The 19,180-nt window shown below is 41.8% G+C and overlaps 1 protein-coding gene across 2 annotated transcripts in view; it reads left to right on the top strand.

The window, feature by feature from the left end:
* The window catches only part of LOC137358960 (pigment epithelium-derived factor-like), a 127,920-nt gene that overhangs the window by 99,931 nt on the left and 8,809 nt on the right, over positions 1-19,180 (top strand). For both annotated transcript variants that reach the window (XM_068025126.1, XM_068025127.1), the window contains exon 5: positions 17,972-18,175. In XM_068025126.1, the coding sequence (XP_067881227.1) occupies positions 17,972-18,175 (204 nt within the window). The remainder of the gene's footprint in view (positions 1-17,971; positions 18,176-19,180) is intronic.

Here is a 19,180-nt window from a genome sequence, read left to right as displayed (position 1 = left end):
ACTGTGTGTAATTGTGTGTGTATAACTGTGTGTGTATAACAGTGTGTAATTGTGTGTATGTGTATAACTGCGTGTAATTGTGTATGTGTATAACTGTATGTGTATAACTGTGTGTGTATAATTGTGTGTGTGTGTGTGTAGCTGTGTGTAACTGTGTTTGTGTCTAACTGTGTGTATAACAGTGTGTAATTGTGTCTGTGTGTATAACTGTGTGTAATTGTGTGTGTATATAACTGTGTGTGTATAATTGTGTGTGTGTGTGTAGCTGTGTGTAACTGTGTTTGTGTCTATATGTGTGTTTAACAGTGTTTAATTGTGTGTGTGTATATAACTGTGTGTCATTGTGTGTGTGTGTATAACTGTCTGTGTGTGTGTAACTGTCTGTGTGTAATTGAGTGTGTGTGTGTAAAACTGTGTGTAATTGTGTGTGTGTGTTTAACTGTGTGTAATTGTGTATGTGTGTAACTGTGTGTGTGTGTATAACTGTGTGTATCTGTGTGTGTGTATAACTGTGTGTAATTGTGTGTGTGTGTCTAACTGTGTATAATTGTGTGTGTATATAACTGTGTGTAATTGTGTGTGTGTGTTTATAACTGTGTGTAATTGTGTGTGTGTGTGTGTGTAATTGTGTGTAAGTGTGTGTGTGTGTGTGTGTGAAACTCTGTGTATGCATAACTGTGTGTAATTGGGTGCGCGTGTATTACTGTGTTTAACTGTGTGCATGTGTATAACTGTGTGTAATTGTGTGTGTGCGTCGGTATAACTCTGTGTGTGTGTATAACTGTGTGTGTGTGTGGGTATAATTATGTAACTGTGTGTGTGTCTATAACTGTGTGTAATTGTGTGTGTGTGTGTGTGTGTGTGTATAACTGTGTGTACTTGTCTGTGTGTGTGTAATTGTGTGTGTGAGTATGTGTATAAGTTTGTGTAACTCTGTGTGTGTGTATAACTGTGTGTAATTGTGTGTGTGTGTATATCTGTGTGTAATTGTGTGTGTGTGAGTGTGTGTATAACTGTGTGTAATTGTGTGTGTGTGAGTGTGTGTATAACTGTGTGTAATTGTGTGTGTGCATGTATAACTGAGTATAATTGTGTGTGTGTAATTGTGTATGTGCGTATAACTGTGTGTAACTGTGCATGTATAACTGTGTGTAACTCTGTGTGTGATTAACTGTGTGTAATTGTGTGTGTGTGTGTATAACTGTGTATAAATGTGTGCGTGTGTATAACTGTGTGTAATTGTGTGTGTGTATAACTGTGTTTGTGTGTATAACTGTGTGTGTGTGTGTGTGTGTGTATAACTGTGTAACTGTGTGTGTGTGTCTATAACTGTGTGTAATTGTGTGTGTGTGTGTATAACTGTGTGTACTTGTCTGTGTGTGTGTAATTGTGTGTGTGAGTATGTGTATAACTATGTGTAACTGTGTGTGTGTGTATAACTGTGTGTAATTGTGTATGTGTGTATAACTGTGTGTAACTGTGTGTGTATAACTGTGTATAACTGTGTGTGTGTATAACTGTGTAATTGTGTGTGTGCGTGTGTATAACTGTGTGTGTGTAATTGTGTGTATGTGTGTATTACTGTGTATAACTGTGTGCATGTGTATAACTGTGTAATTGTGTGTGTGCGTGTGTGTGTGTATAACTGTGTGTACTTGTCTGTGTGTGTGTAATTGTGTATAAGTTTGTGTAACTGTGTGTGTGTGTATAACTGTATGTAAGTGTGTGTGTGTGTATAACTGTGTGTAATTGTGTGTGTGTATAACTGTGTGTAATTGTGTGCATGTATAAATGTGTGTAATTATGTTTGTGTGTATAACTGTGTGTGTCTGTATTACTGTGTGTGTTTATAGCTGTGTGTAACTGTGTGTAACTGTGTGTGTATAACTGTGTGTGTAATTGTGTGTGTGTGTGTATAACTGTGTGTAATTGTGTGTGTGTGGATAACTGTGTAATTTTGTGTGTGTATAACTGTGTAATTGTGTGTGTATAACTGTGTAATTGTGTGTGTGTGTATATAACTGTGTGTAATTGTGTGTGTGTGGATAACTGTGTAATTGTGTGTGTGTATAACTGTGTAATTGTGTGTGCATAACTGTGTAATTGTGCGTGTGTATGTCTAACTGTGTAATTGTGTGTGTATATAACTGTGTGTAATTATGTGTGTGTGTATAACAGTGTGTAATTATGTGTGTGTGTGTATAACTGTGTGTAATTGTGTGCATGTATAACTGTGTGTGTATAACTGTGTGTAACTGTGTGCGTGTGTATAACTGTGTGTAATTGTATGTGTGTAATTGTGTGTGTGTATAACTGTGTGTAATTGTGTGTGTGTGCTTATAACTGTGTGTAACTGTGTGTGTGTGTGTGTGTGTGTGTATAATTGTGTGTAATTGTGTGTGTGAGTATGTGTAATTGTGTGTGTGTGTATAACTGTGTTTAACTGTGTGTGTGTGTATAACTGTGTGTGTGTGTGCATAACTGTGTGTAATTGTGTGTGTGTGTGTGTGTGTATAACTGTGTTTAACTGTGTGTGTGTATAACTGTGTATGTGTGTGTGTATAACTGTGTGTAATTGTGTGTGTGTGTGTGTGTAGAACTGTGTGTGTATAACTGTGTGTAATTGTGTGTGTGTGTATAACTGTCTGTGTGTGTGTAACTGTGTGTAACTGTGTGTGTGTGTATAACTGTGTGTGTGTGTATAACTGTGTGTAATTGTGTGTGTGTATGTCTAACTGTGTAATTGTGTGTGTATATAACTGTGCGTAATCATGTGTGTGTATATAACTGTGTGTAATTGTGTGTGTGTGTGTGTATCACTGTGTGTAATTGTGTGTGTGTGTGTAACTGTGTGTATGTATAACTGTGTATAACTGTGTGTGTGTCTAACTGTGTGTGTATAAGTGTGTAATTGTGTGTGTGTGTATGTATAACTGTGTAATTGTGTGTGTGTATAACTGTGTGTAATTCTGTGTGTGTAACAGTGTGTGTGTGTATATAACTGTGTGTAATTGTATGCATGTGTGTACAACTGTGTGTAACTGTCTGTGTTTAATTGAGTGTGTGTGTGTATAACTGTGTGGAATTGTGTGTGTGTGTGTGTGTGTAATTATGTGTGTGTATAACTGTGTGTGTGTATAATTGTGTGTGTGTGTGTGTGTAGCTGTGTGTAACTGTGTGTGTGTCTAACTGGTTGTGTATAACAGTGTGTAATTGTGTGTGTGTATAACTGTGTGTAATTGTGTGTGTGTGTATGTATGACTGTGTGTAATTGTGTGTGTGTGTGTATGTATAACTGTGTAATTGCGTGTGTGTATAACTGTGTGTAATTTTGTGTGTGTAACAGTGTGTGTGTGTATATAACTGTGTGTAATTGTATGCGTGTGTGTACAACTGTGTGTAACTGTGTGTAATTGAGTGTGTGTGTGTATAACTGTGTGTAATTGTGTGTGTGTATTTAACTGCGAGTAATTATGTATGTGTGAAACTGTGTGTGTGTATAACTGTGTGTATCTGTGTGTGTGTAATTGTGTGTGTATATAACTGTGCATAATTGTGTGTGTATATATAACTGTGTGTAATTGTGTGTATAACTGTGTGTAATTATGTGTGTGTGTATAACTGTGTGTGTATAACTGTGTGTGTGTGTAACTGTGTGTGTGTCTAACTGTGTGTGTATAACAGTGTGTAATTGTGTGTGTGTATAACTGTGTGTAATTGTGTGTGTGTGTATGTATAACTGTGTGTAATTGTGTGTGTGTGTGTATGTATAACTGTGTAATTGCGTGTGTGTATAACTGTGTGTAATTTTGTGTGTGTAACAGTGTGTGTGTGTATATAACTGTGTGTAATTGTATGCGTGTGTGTACAACTGTGTGTAACTGTGTGTAATTGAGTGTGTGTGTGTATAACTGTGTGTAATTGTGTGTGTGTATTTAACTGCGAGTAATTATGTATGTGTGAAACTGTGTGTGTGTATAACTGTGTGTATCTGTGTGTGTGTAATTGTGTGTGTATATAACTGTGCATAATTGTGTGTGTATATATAACTGTGTGTAATTGTGTGTATAACTGTGTGTAATTATGTGTGTGTGTATAACTGTGTGTAATTGTGTGTGTGTGTATAACTGTGTGTGTATAACTGTGTGTGTGTATAACTGTGTGTAATTATATGTGTGTGTGTATAACTGTGTGTAATTGTGTGTATAACTGTGTGTAATTATATGTGTGTGTGTATAACTGTGTGTAATTGTGTGTGTGTGTATAACTGTGTGTAACTGTGTGCATGTGCATAACTGTGTGTAATTGTGTGTGTGTGTGTATAACTGTGTGTAATTGTGTGTGTGTGTGTAATTCTGTGTGTGTATAACTGTGTGTAACTCTGTGTGTGCATACCTGTGTGTAATTGTGTGTGCGTGTATAACTGTGTGTAATTGTGTATGTGTATAACTGTGTGTAATTGTGTGTGTGTTTGTATAACTGTGTGTAATTGTGTATGTGTGTATAACTGTGTGTAATTGTGTTTGTGTGTATAACTGTGTTTAACTGTGTGTGTGTATAACTGTGTGTGTGTATAACTGTGTATAATTGTGTGTGTGTAGAACTGTGTGTTTAATTGTGTATGTGTGTATATAACTGTGTGTGTGTATAACTGTGTGTAATTGCGTGTGTGTGTATAACTGTGTTTAACTGTGTGTGTGTATAACTGTGTATGTGTGTGTGTATAACTGTGTGTAATTGTGTGTGTGTGTGTGTAGAACTGTGTGTGTAATTGTGTATGTGTGTATAAATGTGTGTAGCTGTGCGTGTATATAACCGTGTGTAATTGTGTGTGTGTGTATAACTGTCTGTGTGTGTGTAACTGTGTGTGTATAACTGTGTGTAACTGTGTGTGTGTGTAACTGTGTGTATGTATAACTGTGTGTAATTATGTGTGTATATAACGGCGCGTAATCATGTGTGTGTATATAACTGTGTGTAATTGTATGTGTGTGTGTGTATCACTGTGTGTAATTGTGTGTGTGTGTCTAACTGTGTGTGTGTCTAACTGTGTGTGTATAACAGTGTGTAATTGTGTGTGTGTGTGTGTATAACTGTGTGTAATTGTGTGTGTGTATAACTGTGTGTAATTGTGTGCATGTATAACTGTGTGTAATTATATGTGTGTGTATAACTGTGTGTAATTGTGTGTGTATAACTGTGCAATTGTGTGTGTGTGTGTATAACTGTGTAATTGTGTGTGTGTGTATGTCTAACTGTGTAATTGTGTGTGTATAACTGTGTGTGTGTGTGTGTGTAACTGTGTAAGTGTGTATAACTGTGTGTAATTGTCTGTGTATATAACTGTGTGTAATTGTATGTGTGTGTGTGTATAACTGTGTGTAATTGTTTATGTGTGTAAGTGTGTGTGTGTGTTTGTAGCTGTGTGTAACTGTGTGTGTGTATAACTGTGTGTAATTGTGTGTGTGTGTGTGTGTGTATATAACTGTGTTTAACTGTGTGTGTGTATAACTGTGTGTGTGTGTATAACTGTGTGTAATTGTGTGTGTGTGTGTGTGTGTATAACTGTGTTTAACTGTGTGTGTGTATAACTGTGTATGTGTGTGTATAACTGTGTGTAATTGTGTGTGTGTGTGTGTAGAACTGTGTGTAATTGTGTGTGTGTGTATAACTGTCTGTGTGTGTGTAACTGTGTGTAACTGTGTGTGTGTGTGTGTAACTGTGTGTATGTATAACAGTGTGTAATTATGTGTGTATATAACTGTGCATAATCATGTGTGTGTATATAACTGTGTGTAATTGTGTGTGTAATTGTGTGTGTAACTGTGTGTATGTATAACTGTGTGTAATTATGTGTGTGTATATAACTGTGTGTGTGTCTAACTGTGTGTGTATAAGTGTGTAATTGTGTGTGTGTGTGTATGTATAACTGTGTAATTGTGTGTGTATAACTGTGTGTAATTCTGTGTGTGTAACAGTGTGTGTGTGTATATAACTGTGTGTAATTGTATGCATGTGTGTACAACTGTGTGTAACTGTCTGTGTTTAATTGAGTGTGTGTGTGTATAACTGTGTGTAATTGTGTGTGTATTTAACTGCGAGTAATTGTTTATGTGTGTAACTGTGTGTGTGTGTAACTGTTTATGTGTGTATAACTGTGTGTAATTGTGTGTGTATATAACTGTGTGTAATTGTGTGTGTGCGTGTGTATAACTGTGTGTGGGTGTGGGTATAACTGTGTAACTGTGTGTGTGTCTATAACTGTATGTAATTGTGTGTGTGTGTGTATAACTGTGTGTAATTGTCTGTCTGTGTGTGAGTGTGTGTATAACTTTGTGTGACTGTGTGTGTATAACTGTGTAATTGTGTGTGTGTGTATAACTGTGTGTAATCGTGTGTGTGTGTATAACTGTGTAATTGTGTGTGTGTGTAATTGTGTGCGTGTGTATAACCGTGTGTAATTGTGTGTGTGTGTATAACTGTGTGTGTGTATAACTGTATGTAATTGTGTGTGTGTGTTTAACTGTGTGTAATTGTCTGTGTGTGTGTGAGTGTGTGTATAACTTTGTGTAACTGTATGTGCGTATATAACTGTGTAATTGTGTGTGTGTGTATAACTGTGTGTAATTGTGTGTGTGTGCGTATAACTGTGTGTAATTGTGTGCATGTATAACTGTTTGAAATTATGTGTGTGTGTATAACTGTGTGTAATTGTGTGTGTGTGTTTAACTGTGTGTAATTGTCTGTGTGTGTGTGAGTGTGTGTATAACTTTGTGTAACTGTATGTGCGTATATAACTGTGTAATTGTGTGTGTGTGTATAACTGTGTGTAATTGTGTGTGTGTGCGTATAACTGTGTGTAATTGTGTGCATGTATAACTGTTTGAAATTATATGTGTGTGCGTATAACTGTGTGTAATTGTGTGCATGTATAACTGTTTGAAATTATATGTGTGTGTGTATAACTGTGTGCATGTGTATAGGGCGGCACAGTGGCGCAGTGGTTAGCATTGCAGCCTCACAGCTCCAGCGACCCGGGTTCAATTCTGGGTACTGCCTGTGTGGAGTTTGCAAGTTCTCCCTGTGTCTGCGTGGGTTTTCTCCGGGTGCTCCGGTTTCCTCCCACAGCCAAAGACTTGCAGGTTGATAGGTAAATTGGCCATTATAAATTGTCACTAGTATAGGTAGGTGGTAGGGAAATATAGGGACAGGTGGGGATGTTTGGTAGGAATATGGGATTAGTGTAGGATTAGTATAAATGGGTGGTTGATGTTCGGCACAGACTTGGTGGGCCGAAGGGCCTGTTTCAGTGCTGTATCTCTAAAAAAAAACTGTGTGTAATTGTGTGTGTGTATAACTGTGTGTAATTGTGTGTGTGTGTATTTGTGTGTGTGTGTTTATAACTGTGTGTAACTGTGTGTGTGTGTGTAATTCTGTGTGTGTATAACTGTCTGTAACTCTTGTGTGTGCATAACTGTGTGTAATTGTGTGTGTGTAATTGTGTGTGCGTGTATAACTGTGTGTAATTGTGTATGTGTATAACTGTGTGCAATTGTGTGTGTGTGTGTGTGTATAACTGTGTTTAACTGTGTGTGTGTATAACTGTGTGTGTGTATAACTGTGTATAATTGTGTGTGTGTGTGTAGAACTGTGTGTGTAATTGTGTATGTGTGTATAAATGTGTGCAGCTGTGCGTGTATATAACTGTGTGTGTGTATAACTGTGTGTAATTGCGTGTGTGTGTATAACTGTGTGTAACTGTGTGTGTGTGTGTAACTGTGTGTGTATAACTGTGTGTAACTGTGTCTGTGTGTGTGTAACTGTGTGTATGTATAACTGTGTGTAATTATGTGTGTATATAACTGTGCGTAATCATGTGTGTGTATATAACTGTGTGTAATTGTGTGTGTGTGTGTGTGTATAACTGTGTGTAATTGTCTGTGTGTGTGTGAGTGTGTGTATAACTTTGTAACTGTGTGCGTGTGTATAACTGTGTAATTGTGTGTGTGTGTGTATAACTGTGTGTAATTGTGTGTGTGTGTGTATAACTGTGTGTAATTGTGTGCATGTATAACTGTTTGAAATTATATGTGTGTGTGTATAACTGTGTGTAATTATGTGTGTGTGTATAAATGTGTGTAATAGTGTGTGTGTGTATAACTGTGTGTGTGTATAACTGTGTGTAATTGTGTGTGTGCGTGTGTATAACTGTGCGTGTGTGTAATTGTGTGTGTATATAACTGTGTTTAATTGTGTGTGTGTGTGTATAACTGTGTGTAATTGTGTGTATATAACTGCGTGTAACTGTGCGTGTGTGTGTAACTGTGTGTGTGTGTAACTGTGTATGTGTGTATGACTGTGTGTGTATATAACTGTGTGTAATTGTGTGTGTGTGTGTGTATCACTGTGTGTAATTGTGTGTGTGTGTGTAACTGTGTGTATGTATATTGTAATTATGTGTGTGTGTATAACTGTGTGTGTGTCTAACTGTGTGTGTATAACAGTGTGTAATTGTGTGTGTGTGTATAACTGTGTGTAATTGTGTATGTGTTCTTTTCTTTCTTTCTTTTGGGCCTCCTTATCTCGAGAGACAATGGATACGCACCTGGAGGTGGTCAGTGGTTTGTGAAGCAGCGCCTGGAGTGGCTATAAAGGCCAATTCTGGAGTGACAGGCTCTTCCAATGTGTGTAATTGTGTATGTGTGTATGTATAACTGTGTAATTGTGTGTGTGTATAACTATGTGTAATTCTGTGTGTGTAACAGTGTGTGTGTGTATATAACTGTGTGTAATTGTATGCGTGTGTGTACAACTGTGTGTAACTGTCTGTGTGTAATTGAGTGTGTGTGTGTATAACTGTGTGTAATTGTGTGTGTATTTAACTGTGAGTAATTGTGTAATTGTGTGTGTGTGTGTGTATAACTGTGTGTGTGTATAACTGTGTGTGTGTGTATAACTGTGTAATTGTGTGTGTGTGTGTATAACTGTGTGTAATTGTGTGTGTGTGTAATTGTGTGCGTGTGTATAACTGTGTGTAATTGTGTGTGCGTGTATAACTGTGTGTGTGTATAACTGTGTGTGTTTGTGGGTATAACTGTGTAACTGTGTGTGTGTCTATAACTGTATGTAATTGTGTGTGTGTGTATAACTTTGTGTAACTGTGTGTGTGTATATAACTGTGTAATTGTGTGTGTGTATAACTATGTGTAATTCTGTGTGTGTAACAGTGTGTGTGTGTATATAACTGTGTGTAATTGTATGCGTGTGTGTACAACTGTGTGTAACTGTCTGTGTGTAATTGAGTGTGTGTGTGTATAACTGTGTGTAATTGTGTGTGTATTTAACTGTGAGTAATTGTGTAATTGTGTGTGTGTGTGTGTATAACTGTGTGTGTGTGTATAACTGTGTGTAATTGTGTGTGTGTGTATAACTGTGTTTAATTGTGTGCATGTATAACTGTTTGAAATTATATGTGTGTGTGTATAACTGTGTGTAATTATGTGTGTGTGTATAAATGTGTGTAATAGTGTGTGTGTGTATAACTGTGTGTGTGTATAACTATGTGTAATTGTGTGTGTGCGTGTGTATAACTGTGTGTGTGTGTAATTGTGTGTGTATATAACTGTGTGTAATTGTGTGTGTGTGTGTATAACTGTGTGTAATTGTGTGTATATAACTGTGTGTAAATGTGCGTGTGTGTGTAACTGTGTATATAACTGTGTGTGTGCATAACTGTGTGTAATTGTGTGTATAACTGTATGTAATTATGTGTGTGTGTATTACTGTGTATAACTGTGTATCTGTGTATAACTGTGTGTAATTGTGTGTATAACTGTGTGTAATTGTGTGTGTGTGTAACTGTGTGTGTGTGTTTAACTGTGTGTAATTGTGTGTGTGTAATTGTGTGTGTGCATAACTGTGTGTGTGTATAACTGTGTGTAAATGTGTGTGTATATAACTGTGCGTAATTGTGTATGTTTATAACTGTGTGTAATTGTGTGTGTATATAACTGTGCGTAATTGTGTGTGTATATAACTGTGTGTAATAGTGTGTGTGTGTATAACTGTGTGTGTATAATTGTGTGCATGTATAACTGTGTGTAATTATGTGTGTGTGTATATAACTGTGTGTAATTGTGTGTGTGTAATTGCGTGTGAGTGTATAACTGTGTAATTGTGTGTATGTGTTTATAACTGTGTGTAACTGTGTCTGTGTGTGTGTATAACTGTGTGTGTGTAATTGTGTGTGTTTGTATAACTGTGTATATAACTGTGTGTGTGTGTGTTTATAACTGTGTGTAATTGTCTGTGTGTGTGTGTGTGTGTGTATAACTTTGTGTAACTGTGTGTGTGTGTGTGTGTATAACTGTGTGTAATTGTGTGTGTGTGTGTATAACTGTGTGTAATTGTGTGTGTGTAATTGTGTGTGAGTGTATAACTGTGTAATTGTGTGTGTGTGTTTATAACTGTGTGTAACTGTGTGTGTGTGTGTGTGTGTGTGTATAACTGTATGTAATTGTGTGCATGTATAATTGTTTGTAATTATATGTGTGTGTGTATAACTGTGTGTAATTGTGTGTGTGCGTGTGTATAACTGTGTGTGTATAACTGTGTGTAATTATGTGTGTGTGTATAACTGTGTGTAATTGTGTGTGTGCGTGTGTATAACTGTGTGTGTGCATAACTGTGTGTGTATATAACTGTGTGTAATTGTGTGTGTGTGTGTGTATAACTGTGTGTAATTGAGTGTGTGTTTATAACTGTGTGTAATTGTGTGTGTGTGTGTATAACTGTGTAATTGTCTGTGTGTGTGAGTATAACTTTGTGTAACTGTGTGTGTGTATATAACTGTGTGTAATTGTGTGTGTGTATAACTGTGTGTAATTGTGTGCATGTATAACTGTTTGTAATTATGTGTATGTGTGTATAACTGTGTGTAATTGTGTGTGTGCGTGTGTATAACTGTGTGTAATTGTGTGTGTGCGTGTGTATAACTGTGTGTGTGTATAACTGTGTGTAATTGTGTGTGTGTGTGTATAACTGTGTGTAATTTTGTGTGTGTGTATTACTGTGTATAACTGTGTGTCTGTGTATAGCTGTGTGTGTGTGTGGGTATAACTGTGTAACTGTGTGTGTGTGTGTATAACTGTGTGTAATTGTGTGTGTGTATAACTGTGTGCAATTGTGTGTGTGTGTTTAACTGTGTTTAATTGTGTGTGTATATAACTGTGCATAATTGTGTGTGTATATAAATGTGTGTAATTGTGTGTGTGTGTGCATAACTGTGTGTGTGTATAACTGTGTGTAATTGTGTGCATGTATAACTGTGTGTAATTATGTGTGTGTATAACAATGTGTAATTATGTGTGTGTGTGTATAACTGTGTGTAATTGTGTGTGTGTATAACTGTGTGCGTGTGCATAACTGTGTGTAATTGTGTGTGTGTTTATAACTGTGTGTAACTGTGTGTGTGTGTGTATAACTGTGTGTGTGTAATTGTGTGTGTATGTATAACTGTGTATATAACTGTGTGTGTGTGTATAACTGTGTGTAATTGTGTGTGTGTAATTGTGTGTGAGTGTATAACTGTGTAATTGTGTGTGTGTGTTTATAACTGTGTGTAACTGTGTGTGTGTGTATAACTGTATGTAATTGTGTGCATGTATAACTGTTTGTAATTATATGTGTGTGTGTATAACTGTGTGTAATTGTGTGTGTGCGTGTGTATAACTGTGTGTGTATAACTGTGTGTAATTATGTGTGTGTGTATAACTGTGTGTGTATAACTGTGTGTGTGTATAACTGTGTGTAATTGTGTGTGTGCGTGTGTATAACTGTGTGTGTGCATAACTGTGTGTGTATATAACAGTGTGTAATTGTGTGTGTGTGTGTGTATAACTGTGTGTAATTGAGTGTGTATTTATAACTGTGTGTAATTGTGTGTGTGTGTGTGTATAACTGTGTAATTGTCTGTGTGTGTGAGTATAACTTTGTGTAACTGTGTGTGTGTATATAACTGTGTGTAATTGTGTGTGTGTATAACTGTGTGTAATTGTGTGCATGTATAACTGTTTGTAATTATGTGTGTGTGTGTATAACTGTGTGTAATAGTGTGTGTGTGTATAACTGTGTGTAATTGTGTGTGTGCGTGTGTATAACTGTGTGTAATTGTGTGTGTGCGTGTGTATAACTGTGTGTGTATATAACTGTGTGTAATTGTGTGTGTGTGTGTGTGTATAACTGTGTGTAATTTTGTGTGTGTGTAACTGTGTGTATAACTGTGTGCATGTGCATAACTGTGTGTGTGTGGGTATAACTGTGTAACTGTGTGTGTGTGTGTATAACTGTGTGTAATTGTGTGTGTGCGTGTGTATAACTGTGTGTGTGTATAACTGTGTGTAATTGTGTGTGTGTGTGTATAACTGTGTGTAATTTTGTGTGTGTGTATTACTGTGTATAACTGTGTGTCTGTGTATAGCTGTGTGTGTGTGTGGGTATAACTGTGTAACTGTGTGTGTGTGTGTATAACTGTGTGTAATTGTGTGTGTGTATAACTGTGTGCAATTGTGTGTGTGTGTTTAACTGTGTTTAATTGTGTGTGTATATAACTGTGCATAATTGTGTGTGTATATAACTGTGTGTAATTATGTGTGTGTATAACAATGTGATGGTTGTTCAAGATGGCTCCTGGGCTGGAAGCTCCCTAGGAAGCTCCCTTGCTGTTCAACTCTATCCATGGCCATCTGCTCCCATCCCTAACGTTTTCTCCCCCAATCTGCCCTCTTAAACTGTTTAAATTCCCCTGGCTCTTTAAATCAGTTCATTTTAGCCCTATCTAAAAGTTAACAGTTAGTTTAGTGTATGTTACCTGGGCCCACTGCCCTCCCCCAGCCACACCTGCTCTTTGTTTTCTCAATGAAATTGATCCGGATGAAACTGACGAGAACAGCTGCCGATACTTTAATCTCCGATCCTGCTGTCTTCACAGTCCAGAGTGTCTGCAGCCACGGCATGCGGTAAGTCCATTGAGGTGAAGAAGGAGCTGCGGGACCCGAGAGAAGTCCTGTGAAAAGGTGCCCCGAACACCCAAAACATCCACGAACGGCCCCCCCGGCCGCAACTTCAAAGCGCCCGCGGGAGATGGCTCGGAGAGCATCTGCAGCGCACTGTCGGCAATGCTGCATGCCTTTATTTAAACCACTGCAAAAAAAAAACCCTTAGCAAATGTAATCACCTCTAAGTCTGCCAAATGATGCTTCACCTCCCGAAGGACGTGGATGAGCTTTCCGGACGTCGATGGTGGGCACTGAGGAAATGGCTTATTACCTGCACCAGATTCCACCCCCCCTCCCCCCCCTTTACCCCCCTTCCACCCCCGTCCCCTTCCCTGCTCCACCCTCTCAGCTCACCCCCTCACAACCCCGTCCCAGCCCGCCCCCCCCTCGCACCATCTTCACCCCGCACCCCCTTCCCCTGCACCCCCCCCTCCTCCCTCTACCCCTCCCCCTTGCATCCCCTCCTCCCACCGGCACCATCCTACACCTGTGTAGGGGCCCCAACAACCCCACTGCCTTGTGGGCGTCTCGGGAGAGACCAAGGCTAAGGGAGTAAACCCTAACAGAAAATCCGGAGCGGAACCCCGTAGGCGGTCATGTGTCACCTTTGGCATGTTTCCGGCAGTTCCTGCAGCCATACTGGTGCCAAACGTCGTGTCCTGCACTCCTTTGGACCCCACCAGAAAGGCCGAGAGGGGGGTTTTGACGACTGGGCAACTCTCAACCTCCATAAATTTGCCCAGGCATGCGCCATGGAGAGGTCACTCCATAGTTGCCTCACAGCGACTGAAACAACACGGAAGGCAGCAGTTACGGGTTATAAGTCCAGATAAATTGGCGTAGAAACTGGGCGCCACGGGTTGCCTTTGTCGGTGGGAGAGGTCATTGCACCTCACTGGACAGCTACCGCCCGCCTCAAACCGGGCAGCCCCCGGTCAATAAGGTTCTGTCCCGCCACAGTCTGCCTGCTTCAATGGGTGCTTGGAGCTCAGGGTCATTGCCTGAAAGGTGGACTGATACACCGCACCAAACAACATGAAAAAAGGAAAGAAGGTACCAGCCCTTCGCTTTGCAAGCTGGAACGTCAGAACTACGTGTCCTGGCCTGTCGGAAGACCTTACACAAATCAACGATTCTCGGAAGACCGCCATCATTAACAACGAGCTCAGTAGACTCAATGTGGACATTGCAGCACTTCAGGAGACTCGCCTCCCCGCGACTGGCTCTCTAGCAGAGCAAGACTACACCTTCTTCTGGCAGGGCAGGGATCCTGAAGAACCAAGACAGCATGGAGTGGGCTTCGCCATCAGAAACTCCTTGCTCAGCATGATAGAGCCTCCCTCAAATGGCTCGGAACGCATACTGTCCATCCGACTGCTCACCACCTCTGGTCCAGTACACCTACTCAGCATCTATGCTCCAACACTCTGTTCCGCACCTGAAGCTAAAGACCAGTTCTATGAACAACTCCATAACATCATTAGCAGCATCCCCAACACCGAACACCTATTCCTGCTGGGGGACTTTAATGCCAGGGTTGGGGCCGACCATGACTCATGGCCCTCCTGCCTTGGGCGCTATGGCGTTGGAAGGATGAATGAGAACGGGCAGAGACTGCTTGAGTTGTGTACCTATCATAACCTCTGCATCACCAACTCGTTCTTTCACACTAAACCCTGTCACCAGGTTTCATGGAGGCACCCAAGATCACGTCGTTGGCACCAGCTAGACCTCATTGTCACAAGGCGAGCCGCCTTAAACAGTGTTCAAATCACACGCAGCTTCCACAGTGCGGACTGCGACACCGACCACTCCCTGGTGTGCAGCAAGGTTAGACTCAGACCAAAGAAGTTGCATCATTCCAAGCAGAAGGGCCACCCGCGCATCAACACGAGCAGAATTTCTCACCCACAGCTGTTACAAAAATTTCTAAATTCACTTGTAACAGCCCTTCAAAACACTCCCACAGGGGATGCTGAGACCAAGTGGGCCCACATCAGAGACGCCATCTATGAGTCAGCTTTGACCACCTACGGCAAAAGTGCGAAGAGAAATGCAGACTGGTTTCAATCTCATAATGAAGAGCTGGAACCTGTCATAGCCGCTAAGCGCATTGCACTTTTGAACTACAAGAAAGCCCCCAGCGAGTTAACATCCGCAGCACTTAAAGCAGCCAGAAGTACTGCACAAAGAACAGCTAGGCGTTGCGCAAACGACTACTGGCAACACCTATGCAGTCATATTCAGCTGGCCTCAGACACCGGAAACATCAGAGGAATGTATGATGGCATGAAGAGAGCTCTTGGGCCAACCATCAAGAAGATCACCCCCCTCAAATCTAAATCAGGGGACATAATCACTGACCAACGCAAACAGATGGACCGCTGGGTTGAGCACTACCTAGAACTGTACTCCAGGGAGAATGTTGTCACTGAGACCGCCCTCAATGCAGCCAGCCTCTACCAGTCATGGATGAGCTGGACATACAGCCAACCAAATCGGAACTCAGTGATGCCATTGATTCCCTAGCCAGCGGAAAAGCCCCTGGGAAGGACAGCATTACCCCTGAAATAATCAAGAGTGCCAAGCCTGCTATACTCTCAGCACTACATGAACTGCTATGCCTGTGCTGGGACGAGGGAGCAGTACCCCAGGACATGCGCGATGCCAACATCATCACCCTCTATAAAAACAAAGGTGACCGCGGTGACTGCAACAACTACCGTGGAATCTCCCTGCTCAGCATAGTGGGGAAAGTCTTTGCTCGAGTCGCTCTGAACAGGCTCCAGAAGCTGGCCGAGCGCGTCTACCCTGAGGCACAGTGTGGCTTTCGTGCAGAGAGATCGACTATTGACATGCTGTTCTCCCTTCGTCAGATACAGGAGAAATGCCGTGAACAACAGATGCCCCTCGACATTGCTTTCATTGATCTCACCAAAGCCTTTGACCTCGTCAGCAGACGTGGTCTCTTCAGACTACTAGAAAAGATCGGATGTCCACCAAAGCTACTAAGTATCATCACCTCATTCCATGACAATATGAAAGGCACAATTCAACATGGTGGCTCCTCATCAGAGCCCTTTCCTATCCTGAGTGGTGTGAAACAGGGCTGTGTTCTCGCACCCACACTTTTTGGGATTTTCTTCTCCCTGCTGCTTTCACATGCGTTCAAATCCTCTGAAGAAGGAATTTTCCTCCACACAAGATCAGGGGGCAGGTTGTTCAACCTTGCCCGTCTAAGAGCGAAGTCCAAAGTGCGGAAAGTCCTCATCAGAGAACTCCTCTTTGCTGACGATGCTGCTTTAACATCTCACACTGAAGAATGCCTGCAGAGTCTCATCGACAGGTTTGCGTCTGCCTGCAATGAATTTGGCCTAACCATCAGCCTCAAGAAAACGAACATCATGGGGCAGGATGTCAGAAATGCTCCATCCATCAATATTGGCGACCACGCTCTGGAAGTGGTTCAAGAGTTCACCTACCTAGGCTCAACTATCACCAGTAACCTGTCTCTAGATGCAGAAATCAACAAGCGCATGGGTAAGGCTTCCACTGCTATGTCCAGACTGGCCAAGAGAGTGTGGGAAAATGGCGCACTGACACGGAACACAAAAGTCCGAGTGTATCAGGCCTGTGTCCTCAGTACCTTGCTCTACGGCAGCGAGGCCTGGACAACGTATGCCAGCCAAGAGCGACGTCTCAATTCATTCCATCTTCGCTGCCTTCGGAGAATACTTGGCATCAGGTGGCAGGACTATATCTCCAACACAGAAGTCCTTGAAGCGGCCAACACCCCCAGCTTATACATACTACTGAGTCAGCGGCGCTTGAGATGGCTTGGCCATGTGAGCCGCATGGAAGATGGCAGGATCCCCAAAGACACATTGTACAGCGAGCTCGCCACTGGTATCAGACCCACCGGCCGTCCATGTCTCCGTTATAAAGACGTCTGCAAACGCGACATGAAATCGTGTGACATTGATCACAAGTCGTGGGAGTCAGTTGCCAGCATTCGCCAGAGCTGGCGGGCAGCCATAAAGACAGGGCTAAATTGTGGCGAGTCGAAGAGACTTAGTAGTTGGCAGGAAAAAAGACAGAGGCGCAAGGGGAGAGCCAACTGTGCAACAGCCCCAACAAACAAATTTCTCTGCAGCACCTGTGGAAGAGCCTGTCACTCCAAAATTGGCCTTTATAGCCACTCCAGGCACTGCTTCACAAACCACTGACCACCTCCAGGCGCGTATCCATTGTCTCTCGAGATAAGGAGGCCCAAAAGGATAACAATGTGTAATTATGTGTGTGTGTGTATAACTGTGTGTAATTGTGTGTGTGTATAACTGTGTGCGTGTGCATAACTGTGTGTAATTGTGTGTGTGTTTATAACTGTGTGTAACTGTGTGTGTGTATAACTATATGTGTGTCACTGTGTGTGTGTGTACAACTGTGTGTTATTGTGTGTGTATAAGTGTGTGTAATTGTGTGTGTGTGTGTATAACTCTGTGTGTGTTACTGTGTGTGTGTGTACCTGTGCTGGCACACATACATTTGTGTCTGTCTGAGTGTGTGCTTGTGTGTCAGTGAGTGAGAGACTAGCACCCTCATTGTGTGCCTCAGCCGAACTTTGAGCCCAGGGTGTGAGCTGGCTGATTGCAATGAGAATGATGCAGCCCACTGGTCTGTAACCAGCAGAGGACCAGCTCATTCCTGCCCTTGCCTCCTGCTGTCCGGGTCACCAGCAGGAATAGAGAGTGTGAGTGACAGCATCAACGGGAGTGAGATTCCATCAGATCATACTACGTAAAGCCAGTCTGAATCAGGAAAACTCTGAGCAAACGCACTGGGAAATGTGTCAATTGAATGAATTTGAGGAATTGAGCTGCTGCTGTTTGCTCTTCTTTCTTTTCTTTTTCACACAGAACTGAAAATGAGGTCAAAGTTTGTGAACCAAGTTGATCAGTTCTACGGTGCCAGGCCCAAGGCTGTGTTTGGCAATGTCCAGGTGGACCTGCGGAATATTAATCAGTGGGCGAAGTCCCGTACCAGTGGTCTGATAAAGCAAGTAATCAGCTCAATGCCACAAGACATCAGCCTGCTCCTGCTCAGTGCTGCTCATTATAAAGGTACTGGCCAGAGCACAAAATTCTGCACATAGGCAGGGTCTGAAACTTGAACCTGTGCTGAACTTGGCATGAGGATGAGATGAAGGGGAGGGGGAGTTGTTGAAGTCTGGTCAGTTGGTTCAGCCCAGAGACCCAGTGGCACAGCCTGGTCAGCACAATCCTTTGGAGTCAAGGAATCCCTGTGATGGTACAGTTCCTGAAGGTGCTGACTCTCACTGGGGGACAGTTCCTGAAGGTGCTGACTCTCACTGGGGTACAGTTCCTGAAGGTGCTGACTCTCACTGGGGTACAGTCCCTGAAGGTGCTGACTCTCACTGGGGGACAGTTCCTGAAGGTGCTGACTCTCACTGGGATACAGTTCCTGAAGGTGCTGACTCTCACTGGGGTACAGTCCCTGAAGGTGCTGACTCTCACTGGGGTACAGTTCCTGAAGGTGCTGACTCTCACTGGGGGACAGTTCCAGAAGGTGCTGACTCTCACTGGGATACAGTCCCTGAAGGTGCTGACTCTCACTGGGGGACAGTTCCAGAAGGTGCTGACTCTCATTGGGAGACAGTTCCTGAAGGTGCTGACTCTCACTGGGAGACAGTCCCTGAAGGTGCTGACTCTCACTGGGGGACAGTTCCTGAAGGTGCTGACTCTCACTGGGATACAGTTCCTGAAGGTGCTGACTCTCACTGGGGGACAGTTCCTGAAGGTGCTGACTCTCACTGGGATACAGTTCCTGAAGGTGCTGACTCTCACTGGGGGACAGTTCCTGAAGGTGCTGACTCTCACTGGGATACAGTTCCTGAAGGTGCTGACTCTCACTGGGGTACAGTCCCTGAAGGTGCTGACTCTCACTGGGGTACAGTTCCAGAAGGTGCTGACTCTCACTGGGGGACAGTTCCAGAAGGTGCTGACTCTCACTGGGATACAGTCCCTGAAGGTGCTGACTCTCACTGGGGGACAGTTCCAGAAGGTGCTGACTCTCATTGGGAGACAGTTCCTGAAGGTGCTGACTCT

Source organism: Heterodontus francisci, unplaced genomic scaffold, assembly GCF_036365525.1.
Source record: "Heterodontus francisci isolate sHetFra1 unplaced genomic scaffold, sHetFra1.hap1 HAP1_SCAFFOLD_778, whole genome shotgun sequence".
NCBI lineage: Eukaryota > Metazoa > Chordata > Chondrichthyes > Heterodontiformes > Heterodontidae > Heterodontus > Heterodontus francisci.
Note: the sequence above shows the minus strand (reverse complement) of the source record. Positions and strands in the feature narration are given on the sequence as shown.